Source organism: Raphanus sativus, chromosome 9 (genome assembly GCF_000801105.2).
Source record: "Raphanus sativus cultivar WK10039 chromosome 9, ASM80110v3, whole genome shotgun sequence".
Taxonomy (NCBI): domain Eukaryota; kingdom Viridiplantae; phylum Streptophyta; class Magnoliopsida; order Brassicales; family Brassicaceae; genus Raphanus; species Raphanus sativus.
Window position 1 is genome coordinate 10,193,552 of NC_079519.1, and position 24,969 is coordinate 10,218,520.

At 35.0% G+C, this 24,969-nt stretch overlaps 2 protein-coding genes and 2 non-coding genes across 5 annotated transcripts; 2 read left to right on the forward strand and 2 right to left on the reverse strand.

The window, feature by feature from the left end:
* Positions 1-5,639: 5,639 nt before the first annotated feature.
* Positions 5,640-8,379, forward strand: LOC108824722 (probable inactive receptor kinase At5g53320). Its single transcript, XM_056994730.1, is given in 5 exon segments — positions 5,640-5,699; positions 6,261-6,419; positions 6,422-7,132; positions 7,134-7,560; positions 7,654-8,379. Coding segments are annotated over 5 exon segments (1,959 nt in total). The 3' UTR covers positions 8,256-8,379.
* A 10,365-nt stretch (positions 8,380-18,744) lies between these two features.
* LOC130500522 (small nucleolar RNA Z195/SNORD33/SNORD32 family) lies at positions 18,745-18,830 on the reverse strand. The gene has a single exon (XR_008939143.1). It is a non-coding gene; the product is annotated as a small nucleolar RNA Z195/SNORD33/SNORD32 family (small nucleolar RNA).
* Positions 18,831-18,896: 66 nt separating this feature from the next.
* LOC130500556 (small nucleolar RNA U31b) lies at positions 18,897-18,986 on the reverse strand. Its single transcript, XR_008939177.1, has one exon. It is a non-coding gene; the product is annotated as a small nucleolar RNA U31b (small nucleolar RNA).
* Positions 18,987-22,697: 3,711 nt separating this feature from the next.
* LOC108828725 (ubiquitin-conjugating enzyme E2 10) lies at positions 22,698-24,271 on the forward strand. Of its 2 annotated transcripts, none has more exons than XM_018602489.2 (5): positions 22,698-22,849; positions 22,952-23,046; positions 23,291-23,418; positions 23,497-23,601; positions 23,898-24,271. In XM_018602489.2, the coding sequence occupies exons 2-5, from the start codon at positions 22,977-22,979 to the stop codon at positions 24,039-24,041; spliced, it is 447 nt and encodes a 148-aa protein (XP_018457991.1). In that variant the 5' UTR covers positions 22,698-22,849; positions 22,952-22,976; the 3' UTR covers positions 24,042-24,271. The 2 variants fall into 2 exon arrangements, with proteins under 2 accessions (XP_018457991.1, XP_018457992.1); XM_018602490.2 differs by having other exon boundaries at positions 22,703-22,852; positions 22,954-23,046.
* Positions 24,272-24,969: the final 698 nt, after the last annotated feature.

Sequence of the window (24,969 nt, forward strand, 5' to 3'; positions counted from 1 at the left end):
TGCGACAAGTGCCAGAGGCATGCACCGATTATACAGCAACCTGCGGAAAAACTGTCCAACATATCCGCCCCTTACCCATTTATGAGATGGTCCATGGACATCGTAGGACCACTAGTAGCATCAGGAAGTGGAAAGAAGAAGCTACGCTTCCTCTTAGTCCTAACAGACTACTTCACAAAATGGATAGAGGCTGAAGCTTTCCAGCAGGTAACCAGAGTCGAGGTCGAACGATTTGTGTGGAAAGAAATCGTGTGTAGACACGGCATCCCATACGAAATCGTAACTGACAATGGAGGACAATTCATATCCCACGATTTCAAAATATTTTGCGACAAGTGGAATATTCGCCTGACCTTCTCATCACCTCGCCGACCTCAAGGAAACGGACAGGCGGAGGCTGCTAATAAATCAGTATTAGCAAACCTCAAGAAACGCCTCGGAACCCAGAAGGAATTCTGGTCAGAAAAATTACTTGAAGTACTTTGGGCATGTCGAACCACCCCACAAAAGGCTACAGAAGAAACCCCTTTCTCCTTAGCCTACGGGATGGAAGCTGTCGTCCCAGCCGAAACCATTGCTGGTAGCCTTCGCCGGGACCTCTGCACGTCCAATCCCGCAGCTAACGATCAGCTCCTAACTGACAGCCTCGATCTAATCGAGGAAAGACGGGACCGAGCTCTGATTCGCATTCAGAACTATCAACAAGCAATGGCACGACAGTACAATTCCAAAGTCAGGCTCCGACAGTTCGCTGTAGGTGACCTAGTACTTAGGAAAGTTTTCGAAGGAACCAAGGAACCAGATGCTGGGAAGTTAGGAACCAACTGGGAAGGTCCCTACCAGATCATCCACGTGGTACGACCTGGCGTTTACAAGCTCCGAAAGGTGCGAACCGGGGTACCTGAAATCAGATCGTGGAACGCCACGAATCTTAAGAGATATTATCATTAGGTACCTAAAATTCCTGAACTACATTAGGCTTGATCCTTTGACTGGGTACGTAGGCAACTCCGTCATGAGTGCAGCCCCAACCTCATTCCAACACTTCGTTCACCACAATCAAAAGGGGCATATGTCTGATTAAAATCACATAGCCCACGCAGCAATTGTATGATTACTATGATACAATGTATCCAATTATCAATAAAGAAATTATTCTCGATATCTCAACTCTTTAACAAAACAGATCCCTGCAAACATGGACCTAGGTTCCTAAAAACCCTTCGGATTAGCTCAGGTCTCTACAAACTTGGACCTAAGGTCTTAAAATCCTTAACAACCACAAAAGGTCTTAAAATCCTTCAAGCAATATCAGGTGTCGACGAACCTGGACCTAAGGTCTTAAAAACCTTACCAAATCTCCAAGGTCTTAAAACCCTTATCAAATCTCCAAGGTCTTAAAATCCTTATCAAATCTCCGAGGTCTTAAAATCCTCATCAAATCACAAAGGTCTTAAAATCATTATCAAACCTCAGAAGGTCTTAAAATCCTAAGCAAGTCTCAACGGGTCTTAAAATCCCACAAACGAATTCAGGTTCCCAAGAACCCCCACCTAAGGTGTCCAAATTAAACTTAGGTTCCTAAAAACCTTAAGCTAATCCCGATATTCCAAGAATTCCTCTTAAGGAACTAAAAACGATCCAAGTCTTCCAGACTTATCATAAAATCTGAGATCTAATTCTGAGGATTCACTAAACCCTCTTAATTAGTAACCAAAGCACAGTCTTTATCGAAACTCTTAACCAAATTCGAGCTCATCCAAAAAATGACTAAGTCAAATCGAAAAACTCGAAACGAAACTGGAAACCAAGTTTTGATAGATAAAAATTTAAAGGCCTCCTCAGGCCAACAAAGGTTCCAAGGACCTTAACATAAACAAAGGTTTAAAAGCCTCCTCAGGCTATAAGTCTTAGAAACAAATGAAACAAAGCCCATCGGGCAGAAATCCTAGAAAACATGAAAGAGCTTCAGCTCTTAAACTTCCTTGTCATCCGACCTCTTCTCAGCTCCCTTACCAGCTGGATCTTCCTCCCCAGGAACCTCCTCCTCCATCTCCTTGTCGCTACCTCCAAGGGCGGCTTCGACTGGGGCTGAGTAAGAACCCATCAATTCCAAATTAGAACCGAACTCTCCAGAAAAGGAGAGATTAAACATATTAATCTCTAAAGTACATGAGCTCTCGGAGAGTTGGGGAAGAGGGAGCTTGCCGATCGAGAAATCCGAGACCTGAGCCTTCTCGTACGCCGCGACAGCCTCCGGCATTATCGTCACCAAGCGATCATACTCGTCTTGAGTACTCTTAATCTCGCCATCCAGAATGTCTTTCACGAGCTTGGTGTTGGCTTGAATCTCTTGAGCATGAACCAGGAGATCGACTTCGTCCTTCTTCTTGGAGAACTTCTCCTTGACAACAACCAGAACTTTGTTGTAGGCTTCAGCTACCTCCTTCTTTCCTCTCCGGACGGCCAGCCTGACCTCAGCTTCCTTGTTCTTCTGGCTGCTCTGGGTTGAAGCAATCAGCTCCTTGACCTGATGCTCGGCTATCTTCCGAGCAGCATCCAAATCCCCAATCTTCCTATTCTTTACCTGGAGGTCAATCAACTGGCTCTCGATTGTCCCTTGCTGAGCATCACATTTGGAGCCAAGTCTCTTCACCTCAGCTTGGAGATCTGAGATCAGAGCCCGAGTCTGATTGAGCTCAGTCTTGTTGGCCTTAACCAGTTCAGTGACATGAGCTAATTCCTCAGTACTGGGGCATTGTGTACGGCGTCCTCAAACTTGAACTGAGCCATGTTAATAGCGCCAGCCAGCTACAGAAAACAAAAAACGGTTTAGTGAAAATCTTCCAAAGATAAAGCTAAAAGTTGAAATAGACCTCATACCTGACCCATGTGATGGGCAATATCAACATACTCATCCTTGTGCGTGAGATTGGAGATCGAGGGGAGGGAACATCCGGTACTCTTCATATGCCTCATCAGAGTAGCCAAACCCCACGAATCATCCAAAACCAATCCAGGCTTCGAATGAGCAAAGTTCCAGCTAATGGTTCCTCCTCTAGAGAAGGAGGAGGAAGACCTCGAAGGTCTGTCAACCTGGTCAGTTCGGGACCTCTTGTTCCTCGGGGGCTCAAATTCAGGAGGATCCCTTGCCATTTGAGGGTTAGCTTCAGTCATCGGGACCTCGGAGGGAAGGCCAACTTCCTGCACTTTAGGCTCCGAAGAGCCAACACCTTTAGCAGGAGCAGAGCCTCCTTCGTCAAGAGCCTCCTTCACAGAGTCAAGGAAGGATCCCCCTTGGTTCTTGTCACTTCCTCTAGAGGAGCTGGCAGCCTTGGTCGATCTACCCCTGGAACGGAAGGAAGGCTGAATAGGCATCTTCTGTGATTGAGTCTTCTCGGAAGTACTTGCTCCGGATGAAACTTCGAAAACTGAATCACCCTCAGAAACTGAATCATGAAAAAGATTCATTAATCACATGAGACAAATTCAAACAGTAAAGATCATGAATTAAGAGTAGAAGAGTACCTTCTAAACCAGCAACCGTCACTGAGTCAGGGAAGGACGCTTTGTATCGATCAGGAAATCTAGTTGACCCAACTCTCGAAGTAGTATAAGCTCCCCAATTATTAGAGCTGTGCTGCAGCTTCCTGTGAAGAGCTCTGGTAAGTTTACCAGACAACTTGATAGGATCCTTAATTTCTGTAAAAAAGTTAAAAAAAAAACGATTAGCACATCACGATAAGCAAAGATACAATTGCAAACATATCCCTAAAATCCTAACCAGAAATGTCAGACCACGAGTTCCTGAGGTCACGGCCTACAGAAACCGTCAAGGGATCAATCTTGACATAAAAGTACTTCTTCCGCCAGTCATTGTCACTGGCCGTGAATTTAAAGATACCTAACCCTGGACGACAGGGGAGGTAGTAGGTACCACTTCCACCATCCTTGGAAGTACTCTCCTTTATAGAAAAGAGACTCATTAACTCGGTCAACCCTACGATAACCCCTTCCTCCTTGCCCTAGTGATAAACCCATTTATCACTCTGATGACCGACGGGCAAAGTTGAGGAAGGGCTAGCTGGTAATGGTCTAAGAGATCCAGCAAAAGGGTGGGGAGAGGAAATCTAAGATGGCTCTTGGAGATATATTTCTCGTGGACGCAGAACCAACCCTCCGGAACGGTTTCGGGGGTCTCATCTTCAACACAAGCTCTAACTAGATCGCTCTTGCCGTGAGCTTGAACAGCAAGATTGATGACGTCCTGACCCGTTAAGATCGAAGGGAAGTGAGGACCGGAGGAGGCGCTCTTGCTACCTTTCTTCTTCATCCTCTTGACTCTTGCTCCGATCGAGTCTTTAACCTTCTTCTTCTTGGCTTCTGTCATCTTTTCACCGGCTTCCTGCTTGACCTTCATAATGCGGGCACCGGAGGCTGAGAGTTGAACCTCGCCGGAACCTTCTTTTTGACTCATGATAGTAAAAGGAAAGGGAAATAGGAAGCAAAAGAGAGGAATTGGACTAAGGCGAAATCTCAAGGAGAGGTTAAAGATGAAGAACTAGTTCGATCAAGAAGCGGATAAAAAAAAATAATAAGAAAACGCAGTAAAATAAAGGAAAAGAGGTGAATTACCTTGGAAACCGTCGAGAGGCGTGGAGGAAGTGGAGAGACAAGCAGTTAATTCTCTCAGCTTTATATCTTGTCACATCTCGAAAATCGGAAATCAAATTTCAAACTCGCTTTAATCTAAGCCATCGATTTAATCAAAAGAAATTTACAGCCGTTCGATCAGATAAAAGTAAATATGGTTGAGATAGGTAGTAATCATGATCTCAATAAGAGAATCTAGCTTGGGCGGCTAAGTTTAGCTCCCGAGAATAACGATACCTAATCTCGAGAGCTAGGGGCAACTGTTGGGCCCGAATATGGCCCGGTAGCTGATCTCCAAATAATAAAAGATGGTAATGGGCCGGGACAGGCCCGTCGCAGGCTCGATGCCTAAAAGGAGCCGGATGCTGAAAGCTAAGGACTCTAACTAAGGAGCTCATGGGGAAGAGGAAGCTCATGTTGTGACAAGGAGAAGCGCAGGACCCGGTCAAAGGGAAGCTGTTGCGGGTTCCACCTTAAGCGGAGACGATCTCGGAGATTAGTTGGAGGCAACCTAAAAAAGTCCAAGGCTATTTAAAGAGAAGATGGAGAACTAAGAAAGGGATCCGACTCAACTGATATTTTACTCAACATTCATCAAAACATTCTTATTGTAATATTCATATAATCTTTGTATTCATCAAAGATCACCCTTTGTAACCATCCTATTTCTACTAAATCAATACAAATTGAAGTTCATTCTACAAGTTCTTACGGGATTCAGCCCGCGTTTATCTTTCCCTAACATTTCCTAAACATTAAACCTGATCTAAAATCTAGGTGTGAGTTTTACCCCTCACAGTACATGCATGATGCAAGGCTTCTTTTTTTTTCCTTCTTTTTTTCTTTCTAGGGTTTTCTATTCCCTATTCGATCAGATTTCAACTTCTATATGGATTATTAGACAAAAGTATTTGTATAAATTTCAATAGAGCTAGTGAAGTTTATAAAGATCTGGCTATACTTCTTTATATAGGGGGCTTCGAATGATGACAATATTGAGCGGTGACTGTTTTTTCTCAACATTCAAAAAAGTGCCTTCTTGTTGTGTATGTATGTGTGTGTTTGCTTAGGATGGACGCAGAGAAGTGATTCACAAGTATCCTAAGGAGTCTATATATCTGGACAAGCTTGCATCTAGAGAGTTCACGCCTACAGCCTGCAATCCTATCCATCAAAACAGCACCAGAGTTTGTACCAGACCACACCATCCCTTGCGGATAGCTTCTTCAATGCCTTGCTTCCCAAACATCCGTTTGTCAAAGTAGAAGCGACCTTTACACAAACTATCATTCTCCAAGCTGAAACTGATTAAAAAAATAGTTATAACATCCTTATTTTTGAAAATCTCATTTTTAATATAATTTTATGTACAAATAAAAAAATATTATCAAAAAAATTATATTATAAAAAAATGTCTTCTACTCTATAATTTGTCATAAGCGTTGCTTTCGCCGCTATTTCTCTGGCAAACAAGAAACAAAAACAGAGACAGAGTTGTTAGGCTGATCAAGTCAACAACTCGCCGAACCTAACATTAACCTAAAGCAACCCACTTTCGTTATTATAACATTTAAATCATATAATGTTAACCTATATTATCTATACAGCCCACAAAAGTCTATAATTTTGTAACCTTATTATATACACACGCATCTCTTCCTCTTCACTTTACCCTTAAACCAGTTTTTCCTCCACCCAAAAATAAACAAACACTGAAAAGGAAGAGCCAAGTTGTCATCAACTTGGTTTTAGTACTCATCGGAGTTTTTTCTTCTGCATAGAAGCTGAGACAATCAAAGAAGATAAACACACTCTTCTTCAATTCGTTAGCAACATTAGTCACTCCCATTCACTCAACTGGTCACCAACTCTTTCTATATGCACCAAATGGACCGGTGTTCAATGTGACTCCCATAATTCCAGTGTCATCGGTCTTTATTTAGCAGCCACGGATCTTCGTGGGCATCTCGAGCTAAGCACCATAGCCAGGTTAACTAATCTTCGGTTTCTCAGTCTCAGTTCTAACAACATCTCTGGACCTTTCCCTTCAAGTTTACAGGCTTTGAAGAACTTGACCGAGCTTAGACTAGATCTCAACGAGTTTTCTGGTCCTCTGCCTTCTGATTTCTCTTCTTGGGAGCATTTACGAGTTCTTGATCTCTCTCATAATCGGTTTAACGGTAGTATCCCATCTTCGTTTGAGAAGCTAACCCAGTTACACTCTCTGAATCTTTCGAGTAACAAGTTCTCGGGTGAGATTCCGAATCTACATATTCCGGGTCTGAAGCTGCTGAACATAGCTCACAACAATCTGACAGGAACCGTACCCAAGTCACTGCAGAGATTCCCACTCTCAGCATTCGTCGGAAACAATCTGGCTCACGTTCCTTCATCATCATTAAGGAGACAAACGAAACACCACCACAATCATATAGTTCTTGGCGTAGCATTAAGCACGTGCTTTGCGCTCCTATCTTTGTGTTGCCATCTTATTGGTGATCATCCGTAACAGAGAAATGCAAAGAAGATCTACAGAGGACAAGCCTAGCAAGAGGAGGAAAGATTCAGATCCAAACCTGGGTGGAGGAGATAACAAGATTGTGTTTTTCCAAGGCAAGAATCTTGTCTTTGATCTAGAAGACTTGTTGAGAGCTTCAGCTGAAGTTCTAGGGAAGGGGCCATTTGGGACAACCTACAAGGTTGATCTCGAGGACTCGACGACCATCGTTGTGAAAAGGATCAAGGAAGTGTGTGTGCCTCAGAGAGAATTCGAACAGCAAATCGAACATCTTGGCAACATCAAGCATGAGAATGTTGCCACTTTGAGAGGATACTTCTACTCCAAGGATGAGAAGCTCGTGGTTTATGATTACTGCGAACACGGAAGTCTTTCAAGTTTATTACACGGTATGTTGATACTGCAACCATTGAACCTTAGGTAGGACATCTCATTACCTTTATACAAAACTAAATTTAGTCTATTATTATGTTACCATTCAGGTCAGAGATGTGATTGGGAAACTAGATTGAAAATGGTGTATGGAACAGCAAAAGGAGTAGCTCATATCCACTCACAAAGCGGAGGAGGCAGACTAGTCCATGGGAACATAAAGTCCTCAAATGTTTTCCTCAATGCGAAAGGATATGGGAGCATCTCTGGAGCAGGAATGGCCACGCTGATGCATTCGTTACCCCGAAATGCGTTTGGGTATCGTGCACCAGAGATAACAGACACAAGAAAGGGGACTCAGCCATCGGACGTGTATAGTTTTGGTGTCTTGATATTTGAAGTACTGATAGGAAAATCAGAAGTGGGAAACCTGGTGAGGTGGGTGAACTCGGTGGTTAGGGAGGAATGGACGGGAGAGGTGTTTGATGAAGAGCTTATGAGGTGTACTCAAGTAGAGGAAGAGATGGTGGTGATGCTTCAGATTGGTATGGTCTGCACAGCGAAGTTACCAGAAAAGAGACCAAATATGAATGAGGTAGTGAGAATGGTGGAAGAGATAAGACCGGAGAAGCTAGTAAGTGGAAACAGATCAGAGGTTTCCACAGGCTCAACTCCGATAGGAAGTGTATCAGGATCACCATATATACTGTGAGAAAGACTAGTTATCTTTCCTTTTAATGTATTTGACCATTCAGAAAAGGGTTTTAGAGTATTTAAGTTCAGTCTATGAAGAGGCATAAAGCTACCTAGCTTAATCAAAAAAGACCTTATTGATCTGTCACACTTTGTAGCAAGACTAGAAAGGAACTCATGAATTTTTGATATACACTTATCCATAAAAAAAATTACATAGTTCTTACCTAAGGAAGAGCAGAACAATATGAAATTGAAAAAAAAAATGAACAACATACCGAGTCCTGATTCAGTTTCTAGTGCTGCCTTCAAAGTGTGAGGAAGATTGAGATGTAATCACTTCCACTTAACCCTGGTCTTTGATACCCTCTGAAAAAAATAGTAGTACTTGATGAGCCAAGAAAGAAAACAAAGAAAGATTCAAAAATGTGTATGTTCATTCAAACCTTCAGTTTCCTCAAAATGAAACCTCCTTTACTAGTGAATCAGAAGCATTGTACTCAAACCTGGAATGAACAAATGGGAATAAATCAATAACCTAGCTAAAAGTTACTTTGGTGTACAGCTGGACATATAATTCTGACCCGAAATCTGAACCATATACTGAATCTCCATTCGATCTAGTTTGTACAAATATCTATATTCTTAAACCAGAACTCATGATATTAATAACCTCAAGTACTCTCAACCAAATCTTAACAGACATTGAGTAATTTTTTTTTTTAATACATAACTACCTAAAACTTTTGAATGACTATCCAAAATGAATATTCAAAAACTAAAAAGAAATTTTAAATATTTAGTTTTTTTGGTAAACCCTTTAAATTCAATGATTTACTAAGGGTTATTAAATATTTTACACTAAAAAGTTTGAAGTTCAAATTCCAAAATTACAATTTTGCAGATTATATAAAAATAGTCACAAGAGATTTTTACCATGGTGTAAATCATACCGTTAAACTCGGATCTCATTGACAACTCGGCTCGGTGTAATCAGATGTAAATTCTCATAAGATAGTAAAATTGTCTGTTGTCAAATTGTTTATCTAATATATATTTAATAGCATAATTAACCAGACGTTAATATATATATATAGCTTTGTATCAATGTGTTGATTTTGACTATATAATTTTCAAAATTTATATGTTGTTTGTTAAATTTTATTTTAAGTTTTTGAAATTTATATTCTTTAACATCTAATGAATATCCCGAATAAATTAATGGAAAAATGAAAAGGTGAAATAGGAGATAAACATGTTAGAAAGAGAATTGGAAATTTAATCATGTAATAAAGTATATTTTATATAAGAAAACTTTATATTACATCAGACAAAAAAACATTGTGCGCATGACTGCGTGACTGTGAATCAAACATGAGATGCATAATATGACAAATTATACTATTTTGTATATATTAAAAATAATATAAAATAATCAGTTCAAACTAATAACATGAAAATAAACTATATATATATATATATTATGTTAAATTTCTATTTTAATAGAATAGAACATAGAAACAGTAAATTGTTTACTTTTTAATTATCTTTAGTTACTACCAATGCTAAATGAGAAGATGTATATGATGACAAGAGGTGATGGAGAAGAAGAAATGGGAGAAAAAGTAAGGAAACAACAAAGATGGAACAAAAAACAATGGCAATAAAAAATAATTGGTGGTGACAAATAGGAATATGAGTTGACGTTGATGATATACGAGGTAGATTAGATAAAAACAGTATGAAGAGATGAGGGAGAAGAAGAAAAGGAAGACATGTCGTTGTTAGCATAAGAGGTGGAGAAGAAGATACCGTCAAAGGAAGATAAGGAAAAAATATTGTTGTTGGTATATGAGATGGAAAGAAGAAGAGACTGTGAGAGAAGGTGATGGCACAACAGATATCAACAAAAATAGAAGACAAGATGATGACTACAATGAAAATACAGTAGTGAAAGATGAAGAAAAAATGTTATTGTTGGTACAAAAGGTGAAAAAAGACAGTGGAAGGAGATGAGACCGAAGAAAAAAAAAAGAAGGAAAAGATATTGTTGTTAGTATATGAAATGGAGGATAAGAAGAATAGTAGAAAAATACGAGAGCACAACATATGATGCATACGAATGCAAAAAGGAAAATCAGTTATAGAAAAAGAGATGTTATTGTTGGTACAAAGAAATGGAGAAAAAAAAAGATAATGGGAGTAGATGAAGAGGAGAAATAAGAGATGTTGTTATTAGAGGACGATAAGGTCATCCGCATTGAGGTGTGTTAGTTGAGGTTCACACGCGAATCGAGAAAAAAAAATGATTATAATATAAAACAGTGAAGACTTCGTGTCGGCGTCCTCCTTCCGCGTGAACCCGGATCGTTACTGTTTAGCGGGCCCCACGCCACGTGGCGGCTTGCTATTGGTCAGTATTTTTTTAAAAAAAAAATCAAACGAAAAAAAAAAATAACTCAAATTATGACCCCAACCGAGGGGTTCATTAATGCGCTTGCCCTAATAAACAGTGGAAGACCGGGCTTCGTGGTCTGGTGGTAAAGGAATCTCGGCTGAGGTGTCCGCCATCACGAGTTCGAGTCCCGGCTACAACGGATTTAACATGGTTTCCGTTTGGCCTCCAGGATCTTCCTCGCCATATCCGGTTGGACGCGGTGGGATAGTCGGAGTAAGTGAGAAGTCCGGATACCTGGATTATCAAAAAATAAAATAAATAAATAAACAGTGGGAAGAGATGAGCAGATGATGGATAGTGGGAAGAAGTGAATAGACGGTAGATGGTGATGATAGCAGCAAAGAAAAACTTGTGAAATATAAGTATAATTAACGGTAATAAATGTGGAAGAGAAGAAAATAACAATAATGAAATAATGTATAACCTAGATTCAACACAATTTAAATTAGTTATTAATGTGACATTATATTTAGTAATAGTCTTAATTTTATATATAGAATAATTTTAAATATAACATTGCATAACTGCAATTTATAAAAATATATGTCTATTACAATTTTCAAAACATATCATATATATATAGTTTTTAAAGTTTACATGTAAATTACAAAATTAATTTTTTTTATAATTAAAATTGGTTAATATATAAGAAAAGACATATTGGTAATAGAAAATCATTTTTATATATGAGAGAGTAAAGATAAACATTAATAAAGAGAGTAAAAAAACAACTTTTAAAAAAATATATATAACAAAAAAGAACACTTTCTGCTGGAGAGGTATTTTGAGTTTGACGTTAAAAAAATATAAGTAAATAAAATTCATGTCTCTACTCTTAAGTGAAACTAGATCTTGACCCGTGCGACCGCACGGGTATTAATTTTCAGTTTTAGTTTTTATTTATTTATACTAAATAGTATATTTATAATATTTGATCGTTTTATATTGACTAAGTTAGGGATGAGTATTTTGGTATCCACTCAAATTCGGTTAAATCTATTCGGGTTTGAGATTTTGAGTTTAAAAACTTTAACTCTATTCGGGTATTTATAAACTTTGGTTCCGGTTTGATTTGGATTTTTGCGGGTTTGATAACCCGTTTAAACTATTTTTAAATTTTTTAAATTTATATATCTTTAAATATCTTTAAATCTAAAAAAAATATAACATGTAAATTTGAGTAATGTAAGCTAAAGTACCTAAATTAAAAATTAAAATAGGTATAACTTGAATATTTGGATGAAAAATAAATATATATTTTAAGTATTTTTGGTGTTTTGATTATTTTTTATCTACTTTAGATGTTTACTTTTGACTATTTTTATATTTCAAATATTTAAACAACTTAAAATAACTTATATCTTGGATATTAACTCGAAAAATAGCCAACATATTGAAGTATATAAATATGATTTAAATACATTCGAATATCCGAAATATTTCGTTCAGATAAGATTTAGTTATGGTTCTCTAGATACCAAAATGGTAAATCCGTTTGGATATTATCTAGTTTCGGTTCAAATTTGGTAATACTTTTTTCGTTTAGATTTGTTCAATGAAGAGTTGATATTATAATTTCCATGAATTGTTTGTCCAATAAAAATATATTTTATTGAATTTGATACTGATTTAATTGAGAAGTTAATGAAGTGTATTTAATTCAAACTAGGTGATCGGCCCGCACCCTGTGCGGGCATTGTACAGTTTCAAATTATGGATAAAATAGTGCTCAGGTTTGGAAGTAACGGATTTTAAATCATAAGACCACCATCTTTGGGATAAAACATCAGACACAGGAAAAATGCTGGTATTCAATATTTTAAAAAGACGAGATGGAACAAAGTAACTTCGGTATCAAGAGGTAGTTATTGTGTTTACGTATAATTGCAACGTCCCAAAATAATTTATGTGTTTAAGAAGATATTTTATTTTCCAAATCTGGAATTAATAGTGTAGTGTATAGTTTGAGAAGTAACATATTTTAGATTATCACTAATTAGAATTGTATTGTATATGTGTTGTAATTCTTTATTTTAGGTGAAAAATATTTTATGCATAATTTTACTCGTAAAAATTTATGTAGACATATTAAAAGAAAATATAATAAAATTAAAAATATTATCCATAAATTATATAAAGTATGAAGTACAATTCTCGATAAAGAAAAAAACTTCCATTAGAAACCCGGCAAAAATAAATTTAATTTTGTAAGCAAGTGGACGGGTTAACATAATTTGAAAGATTTATAAATTTGTAAATTTTATTGAACATAAAAGAATATTAAATTGACATACCATGATCGGAATAGTCAGAAAACTGATTGGTAATGAAATACTATCGATCTTCATACTCATCACTACCCATCTAGCAAATATAAAAAAATAAATAATTGTAACAATTTATTTATTTTAAAAAAAATATTGGAAAAAAGTAGATAACAATTACGTACCCTCCCTATGGAATTTCTGAAAAACTTGTTTGTATACAACATTCAATGTTTTTGTCTCCGGCTTCCTTTCTTTACCAGTTATTAGAATTTTTAATCCAGCTCTCGACTTAACTCTTGAAAGTGCAACGTAGAGGTGACCATGAGAGAACACTGGCCTAGGCTGAAACAAATCAACACTTTCTAGTGTTTGACCTTGGCTTTTGTTGATGGTCATCGCGAAAGCCAATGTAACAGGAAACTGTCTTCGACGCATTCTGAAGAAAAACTTTGTGTCGGTGGGGTGACATACATTCTAGGAATCTAGACTTTATCTCCAGCAATAGTGTTTCCAGTTATAATTCTACCTTTTATCACATGAGCAGTAACTGAGTAACAATTAGCCTAGTACCATTGCATAATTCATCTGCAAGATCCATGTTACAGAGACACATAATAGGAGCACCAACCTTTAGCTTCAAATAATGTCTAAGCAGTCCAACCACTTTAACACTGTTCAAAAACTCTGCAGGATATACTACATTTTCTTCTACGTCAACATCGGATGGGATAATACTGTCAGAGCTAAGGTAAACCTTCTCTTCACCTGAAAGCATATGTAAATCCTTTACTTTAGTGACATGTAAAAAGTCACTGGAACATAAGAGTAAACACAAAACATGTTATCTGGCAACTGCGAAAGCATGTAATCATTTATTTTATCCATTTCATCATTTGTGGGAGTGAGAATGACTCGATGTGTATACAAATCCTTATCTGTTGAGGTTTGAAAAGCTTGTCCATAAACCTCTTTTGCCATAGTCTCAATAGAATCTTCTCCACTATTTTTATCAGCAAATCAGAAGGGATGTCAATCTCAACTTGACCGTCGTTAGGCACATTTATTTTTCCATCTCCAATATCCAAAATCCATTTTGAGAAGGATTGAAGCTCTTTTGATGCATCATCAGTAAGACCAGCGAGCAATCTCATGTGTGGGCATTTATACGGTTCTTATGTTTTATGTATAATTATTATTAATATATAATCAAATGTTTTATGTATTATTAAAACTAAATTTGTTCTTCATATGTTTTATGTATTATTCATATAAATATGTATTATTCAAATACGATTCATATGTTTTATGTATTATTAAAACTAAATTTGTTCTTCATTCAGTCTTTGTGATTCAAAACTATAAGTCTTTTAGACATTACTTAATTCAATCTACTTTGATGTTTAAATTATTATCATATACTTTGAAATATGAAATAAATAAATCATGCATGTGCAGGCATCGATATGATTTATATATTTCATGTATAGCTATTATTATTAGTGCATAAGTGGAACGTAATTATATTTCACTCTCGTTGTATCTTTGTATCTTACTCATTTAGGTTTCTCCACATATTAGTCTCTCTCTCTCTCTCTCTCTCTCTCTCTCTCTCTGTCTCTCTCTCTCTCTCTCTCTCTCTCTGTCTCTCTCTCTCTCTCTCTCTCCTCTCTCTCTCTCTCTCTCTCTCTCTCTCTCTCTCTCTCTCTCTCTCTCTCTCTCTCTCTCTCTCTCTCTCTCTCTCTCTCTCTCTCTCTCTCTCTCTTTTCTCTCTCTCTCTCTCTCTCTCTCTCTCATCGTAAACCTTTTTTTTTTGAAAAATATAAAAATGTAAACATTCTTTTAATTCATCGATTATCTTTAACTACCACAATTTTGATTTATATGGGATTGTTTCCTAGTTTAATATTTTATCATGAATTTTTCTTGCTGAATTACCAACTAATCATAGTTTGCCAATTAATGTACAATTTTTCTTTAAAGATAATAAATAAAATAATAATAATTTGTGTTAAGTTTTTAAAATAAATGAAAAATATTAGTAGTTGCCAAAAGATGAATTTTTTTAACAATTTTTAAACAGTCACAAAAGAGTAAATCATAAACACTAAACACTATACTCTAAACCCTTGGACAAAGCTTAAACCCTTGGGTAAAAATCCAAACACTAAACCCTAAATTCTTGGATATACCCTAAACCCTTAGGTAAATCTTAAACATTAAACTGTAAACCTTTGGGTATACCATAAACACTAAATCTCTCTCTTTCTATTTCTCTCTCTCTCTCTCTCTCTCTCTCTCTCTCTCTCTCTCTCTCTCTCTCTCTCTCTCTCTCTCTCTCTCTCTCTCTCTCTCTCTCTCTCTCTCCTCTCTCTCTCTCTCTCTCTCTCTCTCTCTCTCTCTCTCTCTCTCTCTCTCTCTCTCTCTCTCTCTCTCTATTTCACTTGTTTCATCTATTTTATATCTTTTTGGGTCTCTCTCTCAGCCTCCCTCTGTCTTTCTCTATCATAATCTTTAATTTTCTCTATTTCACCTATATATATATATATATATGTATCTCAGTCTCCCTTTCAGTCTCGCTCTCTATCTCTTTATTTCTAAGGCTCGGAATGGTAACGTGCGGGACATTTGCGGGACGAGTACAGTGAAGTTGTAATAGTAACAAAAACATAGAGATATTTAGGTATATGGAGAGATTTTGTTACTATTCACAGCGGTGCATGGCGGTTCGTCACCATTTGAAGCCTAAATACTTCTTTCTCTCTCTCCCTTAAAAAATAACATAAAATCATTAAAATAATATTTTTCTTCTTTATTGTGAACATACATAAAAAGTAAATTCATTAATTTTATTTGCACTACACATTTTAATTGAACCATTATAAATATTTTATGTAAGTTTTTTTACAACAAATAGTACTTTCAAGATCATGAATAAACGTTTAAAAAAAATTCTAATGAATCATGGCACAAAGTTGTGGTTTATGTAGTTTTTCGTTTTAAAGTTTAAAGAAAAATCTTTTTAAGAAAATGTAAATTAGGGTTCAAATTCACGTTCAAATTTTTAATTCAATAAGGAATTTCAGATATTATCATAAGATCCAAGACTACTTTGGTAAAAGAAAAAAGATTATTTTATCATGAATTTTTCTTGGCTGAATTACCAACTAATCATAGTTTGCCAATTAATGTACAATTTTCTTTAAAGATAATAAATAAAATAATAATAATTTGTGTTAAGTTTTTAAAATAAATGAAAAAATATTAGTAGTTGCCAAAAGATGATTTTTTTTAACAATTTTTAAACAGTCACAAAAGAGTAAATCATAAACACTAAACACTATACCTAAATCCTTGGACAAAGCTTAAACTCTTGGGTAAAAATCCAAACACTAAACCTAAAATTCTTGGATATACCCTAAACCCTTAGGTAAATCCTAAACACTAAACTGTAAACCCTTGGGTATACCCTAAACACTAAATCTCTCTCTCTCTCTCTCTCTCTCTCTCTCTAATTCACTTGTTTCATCTATTTTATATCTCTTTGGGTCTCTCTCTTCTTGGATATACCCTAAACCCTTAGGTAAATCCTAAACACTAAACTGTAAACCCTTGGGTATACCCTAAACACTAAATCTCTCTCTCTCTCTCTCTCTCTAATTCACTTGTTTCATCTATTTTATATCTCTTTGGGTCTCTCTCTCAGCCTCCCTCTGTCTTTCTCTATCATAATCTTTAATTTTTCTCTATTTCACCTATATATATATATATATATATATATATATATATATATGTATCTCAGTCTCCCTTTCAGTCTCGTTCTCTATCTCTCTATTTCTAAGGCTCGGAATGGTAACGTGCGGGACAACTGCGGGACGAGTACAGTGAAGTTGTAATAGTAACAAAACATAGAGATATTTAGGTATATGGAGAGATTTTGTTACTATTCACAGCGGTGCATGGCGGTTCGTCCCCATTTGAAGCCTAAATACTTCTTTCTCTCTCTCCCTTAAAAAATAACATAAAATCATTAAAATAATATTTTTCTTCTTTATTGTGAACATACATAAAAAGTAAATTCATTAATTTTATTTGCACTACACATTTTAATTGAACCATTATAAATATTTTATGTAAGTTTTTTTACAACAAATAGTACTTTCAAGATCATGAATAAACGTTTAAAAAAAAATTCTAATGAATCATGGCACAAAGTTGTGGTTTATGTAGTTTTTCGTTTTAAAGTTTAAAGAAAAATCTTTTTAAGAAAATGTAAATTAGGGTTCAAATTCACGTTCAAATTTTTAATTCAATAAGGAATGTCAGATATTATCATAAGATCCAAGACTACTTTGGTAAAAGAAAAAAGATCCAAGACTAAAAAACCCTGTGATTCGGCTTGAATAGATGGAGCACTATGGAGATATTGTTCTTGTCAGCAAGCATTGGAACCATCTCAGGCAACTCTTCAAAAGTTTGCTCTTTAAGCTAACTATAAAACCAAACGACCATCTTCTCTAATGTCTTTGTTTTTTTTAACATAAGTTCCATGAAGGAAGCCACGTGTCTCGACTCTACATTCTTGTAGACTCAGTTTCTCAAAGATCCTCGCTTCCAAGCTCCAACGCTGATCCCGATTCAAGCTTTGCAAATCCAACTACGTGTCAATATACTCCTCCTGTACAACAGAAAAGGTTTTCCGTTATGCACACTGATAGTCAATATTTCAGGTTCTACAAACCCAAAGTGAGAGGACATGCATGGTTCTACGACTATATTTAAACTCGCTAATAGTTAGAATGGTCGAGGAAACTTAGAAAATAAAATAGGCTTATGGAAAAATACTGGTACGGTGCCGAATTCCATTTTGTGTATTGTTGATAGCTTCTTCAATTCATGTGAGTTTTGTAGCACCCTGACTATACCAGGAATTGCATATTGAGAGATCATTGTCTCAAGTGTCAAATCTTTGACCTTGAAGCTCGGAATGGGAACACGGCGGAGCTCGGCAAGAGTTAGAACCTAACAAGAAGCATAGGTAGATAGTAAATACCGAAACCCAAACTTCTAAAATAAATAAAAAGAGCTAAATAACTAAAGCATTTCAAGACAAGAAAATCAATGATGATTGTCACCTTTTACAAACATCCATAGCTTACTTATCAAAAAGTGAATATAACATAGATCTAATGGAAACCAGAGATCAAGCTCTATAAAAAAATGAAACAAACAAAGTGGGTTTGGTTAATAAGTACCTCGTTGACACCAAAGATTCTTTGTGTGAAAACAAAGTGTCTTCTTCAAGATTGCTCATTCATCAATGTATTTCTTTTCATCTTTTTGAAACAGTGTAACCGTACTTGGAACTGTATATTGATTTCCGTCGACGGACAAATCTTATTTTCAGGAGTCTATTGTAATACCTCGGTCTCTTGTTATTATTTTTGGGACTTTCCGGATTCTAGCTAACCAGAGTTATTAGGAAATAATAGTTTCTTGAAGGCACACCAACATGTTTAACCAAAACATAGTAAAAACAAAACAAAGAATACATAAGTGGGAAGATATAAACAGGGGTACAGTAACAGAGAGCTTATCAAGAGAAAGCAATCAGTGTCACAAAACCTATTTTAATATTCAATCTACGCCTTGAATTACGAAATCCAACTACTTTTATAACTTTGTTACATCAGATACATCTAGGCATTTATTCATTCAACCAAACATTAATTAATGAAAACGAAGGAAAAAATAAAAAAGATTTTACTAAATTAATTTAGATAACGAAGAGGTGAGATGGTAGTGCATGTTATTGGTTCAACCCTATTGTTCAGACTTAATAGACGTTGGATAAATTATCCTCATTCCTCTTCTTCTAAAAGATCAAATAAACCAAAATGAAATATTGAAACTATTGTATCAAGAAAACCATTTGATGAAATCAGATAATGAAAAGTCAATCACCATGTTACATCCATCGTAATGAATGCAAATAAGACTGGGGCGACATTTACGTATCATCACATTCCACCACTACCACCATCAAGAACAACAAAAAGATAACATAGCAACAGAACAACAAAAACAGAAGAAGATCATAAAGCAATTAACTTCAGAGAATAGAGCTGACGACGCATGTTATTTTGTTTCGAAGCCAAGTCTGGCCGTTGTATATATAGTCAAGTCACACAAAGCTACTCGAGTCTAGGGTTTTACTATGAAGCATAAACGGCGTCATTCCAATATGGCATGTGTCGAAAGATATTAAATTTGTATTGTCATAAAGGATATGCATATGATATGATTTTAACTTGCACAAGTAATCAATATTAATAAGGTAAGTTAATAAAAATAAATTTCCTAATTAGATACAAATCGTTAAATGTCATTAAGCAATGTAATAAATGGTCGACATCAAGAGTGAATGGTTTACCATATTTGCAATAAGGAAACTCATTAATACACATATTTATTAACATTCTTGCGCAAGTTATATTTAATGTAATAACATTTGCATAAATTTATTTTCTAAAATATTTCAGATATATGACTGTTTTTAAAATTCCAACACAATAATAAATGTATATATTTTTGTGAACACTTTTTCATACATAAAATTTTAATGTTTAATTTATTTTTAATAACATAAATAATAACTTATTATTATTTTGAATTAATAAATATTTAAAATAAAATAAAATAAATAAATATGTATTATATATCTATATTTGTATTTATAATATAAATTATTAAAGTTGTTTATATAGTTTTTTTAAAATGATGTTTCATTTTAGTTTTAAATATAAAAATAAATTAATCATAAATTTTATTTTTAGAATAAAAAATTATTTAAACACATATAGTATGAACTATAATATGAATGTCTTGCCCATAAAATATGTCATTATTAATATATTATATTTCTCCTCTTCAAATATACTATATTACTAAGACCGTATTAATTATATGGATTCTGTTTTTGGTAATGTTTGGTCGATGATAAAAAAATGAAAAATAAATTATCAAAAATTCAACCAATAAGATTAAGAAAATTAATCCTAGAAGCTCTATATGAGTGCCACCTAAGCAGAAATCACTAAAGTGACTTCTCTTTTAATGTATAGGGGATTTAATTTTAGAAAACACATTAATGTAAGTGGAAAAGACAAAGAATTAAAATATGAAGTATTATTTAATTGTGTATTTAATTCAAATTTAATTTTAGAAAACACATTAAATAAAGTGGAAAAGACAATATTAAAATAGGAAACAATATTTAATGTCAGTGGCATGAAACTGTAAATAACACTGAAAACTAAGGGTTAATCCATATGTGTATTTAATTCAAATTTAATTTTAGAAACACATTAATGTAAGTGGAAAAGACAAAACATTAAAATAAGAAGTATTATTTAATTGTGTATCTAATTCAAATTTAATTTTGGAAAACACATTAATCAAAGTGGAAAAGACAGTACTAAAATAGGAAATAATATTTAATGTCATTGGCATGGAAGTGTAAATAACACTGAAAACTAAGGGTTAATCCATATGTGTACTTCTGTTTTAATAAAGTAGATTATGGTTAAATAATTAGTTATTTATTTAACAATATAAATTGTATAATATAATTAATTTATATTGTTGATATATAGAGATGTTACTTGTATCTTTTCAAGTTTAGAGATGTGTGACATACAATTTAATATCAAGAATCAAATAGCCGATATTTATTGATGTAAATAAGAGATCATTTGAGATACTTTCTCGATTTTTTTTTGAATTTTCATTTTTCTGAGTTCAACCTACCAATCTTCATTAAGATATTATTCTAATCTAGATCAGGTTATGTTAATAATACTTTGGATCCAAATATATTTGGTAATTCATGTCAAAAGCTCTTTTGTAGCTTTCAGATTGGGTTGTATATTTTTTTGGTTATAAGTGTTTTAGATATTTTATCAAAATAAATATAATCAAGAATTTTAGATATTTAATTAGGTTTTAAAAATAGAGAATTTTTTTACGATGATCATAAAAATATTTTTATCATAAATATAGTCCTGAAAGGTTGAAATGACCAAAATAGTTTATTAAAGCGATAAATAGACATTTATACCCCCTTAGCGCACAACAAATATTTGATTTCGCACAATAAATGAGTTTGTGAACACATATTCATCTTTGGCAAAATCTATATTCTTTATAACCACAATTCCTCTAGAAAGTCTTTTTCTTTAAAAATACATTTTCTCTAATTTTCTTCGGATTCACAGAATTTGTTACTTGTTTTAGTAGAGTTTAACCTAGAATATGATGGTTTGTGAATTTTCTTTTTCTTTTGACCAGTCTGCCAATCCTTTAAGTACCTGAAGGAATTACATACTCAAATTTCTTCTTCTTTTATCGGGTTCGTTCATTTTTTTAAAAAAATTATGTCCAGTATTAAAATTTATTTTTCCAGACCACTAGAATTTGAATACATCTTATATCATTTTGTCTTTTAGGGCATCTTCATCCACACTCCATATTTTACTCTATTTACTCTATAAATAGAATAAAATATGCCTTCATGCCCTCCAGGTTTGGACCTTATCGGACTATCCATCCTTTCCGGGTTACTTCCCGAGTACATCCATATACCAAAACATGAACTTTCTGTTTTGGAAGAGAAAAGAGGTGGCTCCCTTGAGACTACAATTCGATACCTTCCCATAGATCTGTTGGTACATTTGGAAGGCGAGGAACGACAAACTCTTTAACGGGAAAGTCGTATCCCTCATCGACACTCTCCAACATGCATCTCTTGGGGCAGAATGTTGGAAAAAGGCTAACGAAAAGGAAGAAGTAAATGAAGATCAAGACGACCCCCTATTACATAGTTCGAGACAGAGCCCCCTTGGATACCCCAAAACCCTACCTGTCAAATTGATGCATCATGGCTCAATAATGGCAGCGTCAGTGGCCTAGGGTGGAGTCGTAAGGATCAAACGGGTTAAGAGTACTTTAGATTACGGGCGTGTAACAGAAGTCTCTCAGCTGTGCATGTTGAGTTGGAAGGTTTATTTTTTGCAGCCTCATGTACGAGAGACATGAGGATAACATCCATACGGTTCGAGACAGACTGCTCAGACTTAGTGGAGATGACTACTAATCCGGCCGAGTAGCCATCATTTGCGACAAATATTGAGGTGTTCCAGAGATTACGGGAAACTTCGAGGATGTGAGTCTGTCTTATATTCCTCGTATTAGGAATGGTCAAGCAGACGCATTAACAAAAGAAACGGGGATCGTAGGCTATACTTTTTCCCATATAGATAAGACTCAGACAGATGGAGATGCTCCTCGGAAAATCGGATCGTCTGTTCTCCACTTGATCTAGCATAGATGGGCAGACGACAAAAAAATAGAGTAAAATATCGAGTGGAGAGAAAACTTCTTAGTCCTTTATTTCTCCAAAAAGTCAGCCAAATCTTTTGGTCTTGATTCTAGTTTTACAAATCTTAGAACTGACCTTGTATACATAATCTATTTTACCCTACCAATTAAATTGATATCATCATTTAATGAATTATGAATTAAAATATTTTTTTTGTTGTAGAGTCAAATTTGGCAAATCTAAATCGGTCCCTACCATATGAAGCGAACATCCAACAAGCTCAAAATATCCGAACCAAGTCGGAAGTGCATCCGAACATCCATCCACCAAGTCCAGTAAAGTAAAATATCCTCACCCTATTGATGGTGGACGCGACCACAGAGAACAATTACTAATTCCTCTTACGTCCACCACCCTTTCTTCAAGTCTTGGCTTCTTCTTCTTCTCCGCCTCTCCTAATTACGCGAAGAAGAAGGCGAAAACCTCGCCAAGTCTGATACACGCAAAACCAAAAGGTATTAATATTATATATGTTAATCCTTTAGATCTATCGATTTTAAACAAATCCTTACGGATTCTCAGTCTCCGTTTGGAAAATCTTTGCCTTGGTGTTTAGAGATCGTATCGTAGGTTTTGGATATGGCGTCGAAGCGGATCTTGAAGGAACTCAAGGATCTTCAGAAGGATCCACCCACCTCATGTAGCGCAGGTCTTCTTTTGTTTGCTTTCAGATATAATGTTGATGATGGATCTTGTTTGAATGTGATGTTTGGCTTCGATCTCTAGCTAGGTTTACAATTAGGTTTTGATTTGGTATGTTTCGTTATGCGATTGTTTGGATCTAAGTCTTGTTCGTTGTGTTCATGCTTGTGAACAAAGAAAGTCCATCTCTTTTTGTTTCAAAGACCTTCTTGTCTTTAATATATGTTCTTGGTTGTTTGTTTTTTTGACAGGACCTGTTGCTGAAGACATGTTTCATTGGCAGGCAACCATAATGGGTCCTTCAGACAGTCCCTACGCTGGTGGTGTTTTCCTTGTTACCATTCATTTCCCTCCAGATTACCCTTTCAAACCTCCTAAGGTTTGGTGACTTTTTTTTTTTATGATAGCCATTCATGTTGTCGTTTGCTTCCTTGTCTCATTGTTTTCGTTCATATAGGTTGCCTTTAGGACGAAGGTGTTCCATCCCAACATCAACAGCAATGGAAGTATTTGCCTCGACATCTTGAAGGAGCAATGGAGTCCTGCACTCACCATCTCCAAGGTTCCGCTTTTATTTTGTTTTCTTAGCTATAACCATTAGAACCCACTGCATATTCTCTACCCATGTCAAACTTGCTTTTCCTTTCATTTATCTTCTCCTCTTTTCTCACGAGTCTCTTTATTCGTAAGGCTTTGATTTATTTTGTATGGAAAGGGTTTGTTTTTATTATCTGCTCCTCTTTTGCTCTCATATCATAAGAAGTGATAACCTTGATGATTAGTAGCTGTGTCTCTCAAGTCCTTCGAGCTTTGATCTCGCTGAGAATGACAAATGGTTTTATTTAAATTTCTTAACAGGTGTTGTTATCGATCTGTTCTTTGTTAACCGATCCAAACCCTGATGATCCTTTGGTGCCTGAGATAGCTCATATGTACAAGACCGACAAGAACAAGTATGAGTCCACCGCACGGAGCTGGACTCAGAAGTATGCTATGGGCTGAAATGGAAACCCCCAATCTACAAAACTATCTCTTTATGAAGAAAAAAAAAAGTATTTCCCTAAGTTCTATGTATGATTCAGTAGACAAATCTCTCGTGTCCTTTTTAAAATTTCTGAAAAACTGGACCAAATGATGTGGGTCTTGTTTAAAAGAAAACTTCATCTTTGTGAAACTAGAAACTGGTGTTTGGTCTTGTGGGTGAATTGTGATTTGATGTTTTATCTTTCTGATTTGATGAGCCTATCAATTATTCAACTAATCCCAATAATATAGGGCATAAGCTATAAATTTTAAAATGTATATATTTTCTAAACTTTAGTGGTTCTGTTGAAAGAAAATAACTGATGTTGAGCTTGTTGATCTTAATTTTTGTTTCAAAATTTGGATCCCTTTTATTTGTATTGTAAAAATAATATTCGGGCCATGGCGGCCAACTTTCTTTGGGCCGGATCTGTTTGTCTGTCCATTAATCTTAAATCAGTTTGAAAGAAAGATAACATTAGTAATTTTCTCAATTTAAACCTAAATTAACAAAAAAAAATAATTAAATGACTTTTAATAGATGTATAATAGTTATAACTAACATTTTTAGTAAGATCATAAATGTTATAGTATAAAATATATTAATTGAATAATTATAAACTAATTTACCTAAACAAAACTTGAATAACTTAATTTTTAAAGAAGACTGTTACTGTGGAACTCAAAACTACATGAATATAATCATCCACCATTAGTCATTTTGAATAATCTTTTATTTTATTTTTAATTTCTTTCATTTTAGTACTTTACTGCATAGTTTAATACTTTAATTGATAACAAGACAGAGAAACAAATGTGTGGGAGTTCAGAAAGGAGTATGCATGGAATAAATATAAAAGAAAATATATATATATATATATATATATATATATAATTATTTTTGGCC

Bases quoted from the DNA above. Each gene is read 5' to 3' on its own strand.
- LOC108828725 (XM_018602489.2), top strand. From the start codon at position 22,977: ATGGCGTCGAAGCGGATCTTGAAGGAACTCAAGGATCTTCAGAAGGAT. The intron at 23,047-23,290 runs GTCTTCTTTTGT...TTTTTTTGACAG, and splicing joins ACCCACCTCATGTAGCGCAG to GACCTGTTGCTGAAGACATG. The intron at 23,419-23,496 runs GTTTGGTGACTT...TCGTTCATATAG, and splicing joins ACCCTTTCAAACCTCCTAAG to GTTGCCTTTAGGACGAAGGT.